The 7,424-nt window shown below is 30.5% G+C and overlaps 1 protein-coding gene across 1 annotated transcript; it reads right to left on the bottom strand.

The window, feature by feature from the left end:
* Positions 1 to 6,129: 6,129 nt before the first annotated feature.
* LOC11424277 (ethylene-responsive transcription factor 1B) lies at positions 6,130 to 7,048 on the bottom strand. Its single transcript, XM_003590000.4, has one exon. The coding sequence runs from the start codon at positions 6,877 to 6,879 to the stop codon at positions 6,223 to 6,225; it is 657 nt and encodes a 218-aa protein (XP_003590048.1). The 5' UTR covers positions 6,880 to 7,048; the 3' UTR covers positions 6,130 to 6,222.
* Positions 7,049 to 7,424: the final 376 nt, after the last annotated feature.

A 7,424-nucleotide genomic window follows, 5' to 3' on the forward strand; every position in this document is an offset into this window, starting at 1 on the left:
TTACAAAATCAACACAATTCAATCCCAACAACATTTTCGTCAACACCCAAAGCATAAATTGATGAGAATGTCATAACAGAACAACAACTACATCATATAATCATGATCTCACCATCATTCAACAACCACAACATCAATTTTCATCAAATTGAGCAAAAATCATCAAAGGCTCATATAATCACAATTTAAACAAGTAAATTCAACAACAACAACATGTTTATCATCAAATTCACATACCCAAAATTAACATCAAAGTAAGAACACAAACTTCATCATTTAAATTCACAAAAAGCACAATTCATAAAATAAGCACTTATGAAATTAAGTAGAAAAAGAATTTTTACCTTTAATTATAAATGTACACTCTCCCCCTTACCTCAATTGAGCACAATCCTAGCCTTGGATTCACTTTTTCTCCAACCTCTTGAATCTCTACCCTTTTCTCCCTCTCCAAAGTTTTTCTTCTCTCTAACTCTTGTTCTTGCTCTTTCTCTCTCTACCTCTCAAAAGTTTTATGAAATGTGTAAATAACTGTAAGACCTAATTTATCTTAAGTCTAAAGTTTATATAGGCTCTACATAAATGGGCTCAACTCTCAATGGTCTTAATGGGCTCAAAGTTCACACTAAGTAATTTACAAAGTTTTTACTCACTTAACAGATAAAAATAACGAATAGTTACCAGCTCTTAACTAATTAATTACTCCGTCTTATTAGTAACTTGGTAGAAATAATTCTTGCCACTAAAACGCTACAAATAATCTTCACAATGAAATTACTACACATAATAAACAAATAAAATAAATCTAGCGAAAATCGGGTTGTTACAATTTACATGTGTGTGATAGCAATTTTTCAAGTGGGATTAGCAATTTTCAAAAGGTATGGGCCAAATAAGTCCATAAGCTTTTTTTTGACAAAAAAAAAAGCCCATAAACTTATGAACAAGTATGAAAATTGTTGTACATAAGAAGCCTGAAACTGCAACACCGTCTTGTCACCTCTATTTGAGTTTGACTTCATTCGTTGATGTTGATTGCATAATTGCTTGATATTTGTTATGCAATCTTGTCTTTTTCTCTTCAAATTTAACAAAATATTCTTGGATGCACCTTGCTTTTGGTAAGTCACGTACAATCTTCTTGTCATCCTCTTTTAATCTACCGGTAAGCATGTGTCCTTCTAAAGTCGGCTCCATCGCATGGTTGTGAACTTCATTAACAATTTCAATCTCCATTCATTTGTTTGCCTACACAGATATTCACTAACCATGAACATACACCCACATTTTCTTGAGCCCGTTGTCTCATTCTTCAGTTTTTTTTTGGCACTTTGTGAGCTCCACTTCTTTCACACACTAGTCGCACCATAGGATTGATCAAACTAGATCTTTATAATAACAATAGTAAATTCCGCCTTATTTGCTTGACGACGTACCCAATTAAGCAACTCATCTCTATCTTTTCATTTAACGTCATTAGAAAAAAAACTTAGCTGTGTCAACTTCGTTGGCATGAAGTGGGAGGACACCGGAGGCAACATATAATGAAGCTTCAACATGGATGGAAGCTCTATCATGTTTGGTTTGGCTTCAACCTTAGGCGGTTTGACATCTCCGGATTTTTCAACAAAATTTGATTTTGTCTCTTCCGGATATCATCCGCGTTCTCAACCATTACTATAAATATACAACACAAAACTATGAATTAACAACTAACTAATGCATAAACATCAATTTCATAATGAATTAAAAAAAAAAAAAAAACAGCCAAAAAAATTGAAAAAGAGGCAAGAATTCTACCGGTTTTCCTCTACAGTTAACTCCCGAAATCCTTCGGCAGTTAACTGTCGATGCTCCCATGCCTCGGCACTTAACTGTCGATGTCCCTATGACAGACAGTGTTTCATGCAAACTGACACAAAAAAAAACCCAAATACAACTAAAAAAACTAATTAAATGCAACGATACATGTTTTTTTACGTCAAAAGTGTGTTGATATCTACTAGGAGTGATGCTTCAATGATTTTGGAGCAAGATTTGATGAAAAACTATTGACTTTTGGGGGTTTAGATGGAAGAGGAAGGAAAGCTGATGATGAAATAGCGAGTAGGGGGAGCAGCTGCCTTCCGAAGAATTCAAAACAACGGCGGCAGTTAACTGCCGAGGAATAGTAAAATCGTCGACAGTTAACTACCGATGAGTATTGCGGTCTTTTACATGTGTGTTTCAGCCTTTTTATTTGTGTGAACAACAATTTTCAAACAAGTATACCGCCTGTTTTCAAAATCATCTCTATTTTTTTTGGTTACAAAATCATCTCCATTTCTTAACGGAGAAATAAGTTATTTTTACTGGACAATTAAATATTAGATAATACACCTTTAAAAAAATATTAGATAATACTGTAGTTTTTCTTTGGTAGTGTAGATGATACCGTAGTTTATTAGACTTCACCTAATTCTTCTCTTATTGTATAAACTTTAATCAGTGATTTAATAATTATTATTATATGGAATTGCCAAGATCGTTTGTTCTTGTCCTTTACAAAATTAGCCAAGTTCACTTAATCATGCCACGGTGGAGCCCATATACAAAAGCTAAATCTTGGATTTCCATTATATATATAATAGCGAATACGTGTCCGTCTTTCCGCTCTTTTTATTCCACACGTTAGTGCAATAAAAAATTAGACTATTTTATAATCATTGATATTGAAAATTATAAATATTAAACTATTTTTTTCTTAAATGGTGACTCAAAGTTAATAGATATAAAAAAAATTATGTTAGAGTTGATTAAATAGTAGTACATATTTAATTCTTGAGGGAGATAAGTGTAATTCAAGCAACTATTAAGAGAGGAGCATATAATTTGATATAGTTTTTTTTTTTTTTTTAGGGAATTGCTCTAGGTTTTTATTTCTCAAGGGACAAGAGTGAATATTTTAACATAAAAGGTGAGAGGAGTGTAATTTAAATTTTTCTTAAGCAAGAAGAGAGTAATTTACTCTTAGTAATTTCATGTTGCTATTAAAAATTAGGAATTTGATATGAAACAAATACTTAAATTCAGACATAATCTTATGTGTATTCACGCAATCAAAATCATTGGTAGTCGTCTGATCAGATTGGTCCACGAGAAAGTGGACTTCAAATTTGATACTATACTTTAAAAAGCTAAAATGAAATTTTAACTTCTTAATCTTAATCGAACGACCGCTAATGATCAAGTAGATGTAAATGGAGAACGCATAATATACGAAAGGTCCGATATTCAAATTCCGACAAAAAAAATGTAAGCAGATAAATCATGACTTGTTTTAGTTTACTTGTGTCTGAAAAACCTAGGAAGTTTCCTATCAGAACAACAAAATTGAATATTGGACCACTGAAATTAAAACCAAGGGAAAATGGTAAAACATTAAAATGTAATGTATGATAAATAAATACCCACGTGAGGTTTAGATTCATAGCTTTTGGTCCAAGTATCATATACCATTTGAATAAGACCATAACCAACTTCCAAAAAAGTTTATTTCCCTTCAAAGTTGGACTCGATGACGTTAGTAAAGAGTTTAATATTACTCACTCTTCCAAGTTTTAGATTTTTTATCATTCAATTCTAGAAAACTCTCACCAACTTAATAATAATGCACTTTAGCTCTTTCCTTCCACTTTCCTTCATCAAATTTAGGGTATAAAATATTACAATTAATGTATTTTTATTTTTGAATTCCCTTTTGAACAAGTAAATTTTCATGCATGAGTCTTTTTCCTACCAACGTGCTTTCAAGTCTTTGTTTTGTTGATGTATAGTTATAGTCACGAGATAGACCTAGCCTATTAGGATGGCAAACTTGCTAGGCCACCTGTTTTGAATAGAACAAGATAGGAAAGTTTGATATCCTATGAAATCATTGTCTTTTTCGATGTTGCTAAAAATAGCATCATATCCCCACGTCAAATACTTTGTTAATTAAAAAAATTAAAAGAAATATCGTCTTTGTAAAACCATATCCATCTTAATTCATCAATCAAAAAGTAGTACTCCTTGAATGGTATATGTATGTAAAAAAATATAAAGAAAATGGTAAATTTGGTCTATGAATCTGCACTTTGCTGTCACAAAGTCTCCGATTTAAGATTAAATACAAAGTAGTACTCCTTGAATGTGCACGTCTGTTATCAGCTTAATCTCTAACATTACAAACTTAAGTTAACTGATGAGATGACATGCATGAGCTGTCATAGGGGCTAAAGTGAAAGTAGAAAATGGTCATTTTAGTCCCTGAACCGAAAATCAATATCCCTAAATTGAATCTTAAATCCCTAAATCTTGAATTTAATCCCTAAATCATTAAATCTTTAAATCTCATCTAATTCCGTCTATGTTCAGAATCAATTTATTTTCCTTTTTTTTTTTGCAGTTGTTAATCAGTGGAGATTTGTGGTAAGAAAAGAACATAGTAAACTCCAAATCTTTTATGCTGCCAAACAAAGGAGTTTAGTTTATATGGGTGTCGACTATTATAATGGCTTAACTAAACATGATCGAAAATAGCTTCAACCATAATTTACTTTCTACTAACAAACATGCATGTAGAAACATACTAATGAAATTCCCTACACTTACATTATAGAATGAGCGAAAAATTATACTTTTAATATGGTGATTTCTTATAAAAACTAGAATTCAGTACAATCCAAGGAATTAGCAACAACAATCTATGGAATTAGAGAAATGATATTTGAACAACCATTTTATTACAGCTTTTGTGAGAACTTTTTATTGTGTTAGTTTTTATGTCAAAACATACATTTCTTTGTATTTTTTTACAGTCCCATAAAATAATTGTTCAAATAACATTCTTTTGTCATTAAGCTTTTTATTGTGGCAAAATCAATCATCGTAAACATGAAAAATCTCTTAATCATTGTTATTAATATCTTGTAACTGTGATTGTTCCACTCTTGAGAAAAGTATCAAACAAATCCACTAGTTTTTCTTGTTCTTGTTTTGTCATAAACTGATACAAAATTTGTCGCCATACTAGAAGTCTGAAATTTTTGCACTTGAAGACAAAAAGGTTGCCAAATTGCAAAAGAGATCCTCGTGTGCACCAACACGTGGCTTAAAATAGTTCAAAACTCGAGCATGCATCTTGACTTAAGACTTGAATTTCATAAGATCTAAATAAACGGTTATCTCAATCAATTAAGACATTTTTTTTTTTGACAAGTCGTTATTTGACCCAACAATCAATTTAAACAGTACTGTAATTTTCATATTTACAAACAACTAAAATGAAGAGAGAATAAAAAACCACGTATATAAGGATTTTTTTTAAAACAAAATGAAAATTTGACATTATATTATGACTAATATTCTTTTAAATTTATATGATTCGATTAAATTTATTATTAAAGTTGGACTATATGATTCGATTAAATTTACTAAATTTTAAATTATTATTAAAACTGAAAGTATTAGACAACATTAGTCTTTAGACCGATTAGTTTTGTGCCTAAATTTTTCAAAGGAATAGTCAATAATGTAATCAATTTTTTTTACTTAAATCATTTTTAAGATCAAATGTCCAACTCCTATATTTTTAAAATGATAAAATTAGTATTTGTCAAAAAAATTTGATAAAAATAGTAAGTTTTAGTCACCATTTAATATATAGGTTGTTTGACCATGCATCTTGACTTTACATAATGTAACATTTGACATAATCAAAATCATAAAATTTGTAGACTAATTTAGAATATTTTTTTTTTTAAAAGGGATTTACTTAGAATGGTATAAAGCTAACGAAATAGTTGAACTCAATTGACTAATAATTTTTTTTGTGAAATAGTTTAGTGGTTAGAATTCACTTTTTAATTTTATAATTTTTTTTTTTTTGAAGGATGGTTAATAAATTTTATTAAATGTTAAATTGACTAGGAATAACTAAACTTTGACTAAAACAACTATTAACTAGTCGATCAAAAAAAAAAAAAAAAACTATTAACTAAACTATACTTACACTCCTAAACATTTAAAATGATCATGAACTTTATCCTTGAAGCCATAGGATTATGACAAAAAAAAAAACACAATTTGTAGATGCAAAACACCTTATAATAGAAAAGAAAAAAAAAATATGGATTAAATAAACAAATATATTTGTATATAGTTCACCATTGAATTTAATTAATGGCTACAAATTACATTAATTCACCAAATATTTTGATTATCATCAGAAGAAGACATCAACAATTGTTCCAAATAATCAGCACCAAGATCTTCAAACACAACCAAATTATCTAACCTAACATCTGTGTCATGTTTCTTCTTCTTTTCATCCATTTTACGTTTCATTGAATGTTTTCTCTTCAAAGCAATAACAGGTGAACACTCATTATCATTAGACAACAAATAATTCATGTCCCTAAGTGATTCCTTAACCTTTTCAACTGAAAAATTAAGTGTTGCAGATGAACCTCTCATTGAAAAAGCAGCTTGATCATAAGCTAGTGCTGCTGCTTCAGCACTATCAAATGTTCCTAACCATACCCTTATGCCATGTCTAGTTGAATCCCTTATTTCTGCTGCAAATTTCCCCCATGGTCTACGTCGAACGCCACGATAAGACTTATTATTCTTATCTTTGTTGCTCTTTGTTGTTTTTTCGTTGCTAGTTTTGCTTAGTGTTTGTTCTTGTGGTGATGAAGTTATCATGCCATATAGAAGCATTTCTTCTGGGTCGTTTTCATTGAAAGGGAGAAACTCGTTGTGGTTTTTCGGATTCAAAGAGATTGAATCTTGTGACCCAAATGAAGATTGTGGAAAAAAATTTGATTTTGATGAGAAGGGTATGAAGGAACAATCCATTTCTAAGTGTTGTGTGTGTGTGTGTGAATGTATTTGAAGAATAAAGAGTGAAGAAAGAAAAAACAGAGTTGCTCTGATTTTTCTCAATGTTGAATTGAAACGTTACTACCTTTGCTTATATATACCAATTTTGGGTACACTATAAAATGGTAAAAGTCACTACAAGAGCCAATAGGTTAAGAAAGTGTGTAAAGAGGTTAACTCAATAGGTATATATATAGTACAATCTATAAAGAATTCAAAAACCTTGTTGTTGTGCACTCTTTTCATTGGTCAAAAACAATGGAGAGAAAGAATAGGAAGATAATGTGAGTATGAAAGAGAAAGTTGTACAAAAATGGTTGTACAAATATCATTTCTCATCTATAAAGCACCGACATTATAAGGTTGTTCTGGTGTCAGACATATGTCGTGTCTAACACCGACCTAACACGAACACATATAATTACACTGAATCATATCATTTTCTTGAATTATTAACGGTGTTGATGTATCAGTATCCGTGTCGTTTAGATCTTTGTGTGCATATTCGTGCTTCATAGTCG

Source organism: Medicago truncatula, chromosome 1 (assembly GCF_003473485.1).
Source record: "Medicago truncatula cultivar Jemalong A17 chromosome 1, MtrunA17r5.0-ANR, whole genome shotgun sequence".
Classification (NCBI taxonomy): domain Eukaryota; kingdom Viridiplantae; phylum Streptophyta; class Magnoliopsida; order Fabales; family Fabaceae; genus Medicago; species Medicago truncatula.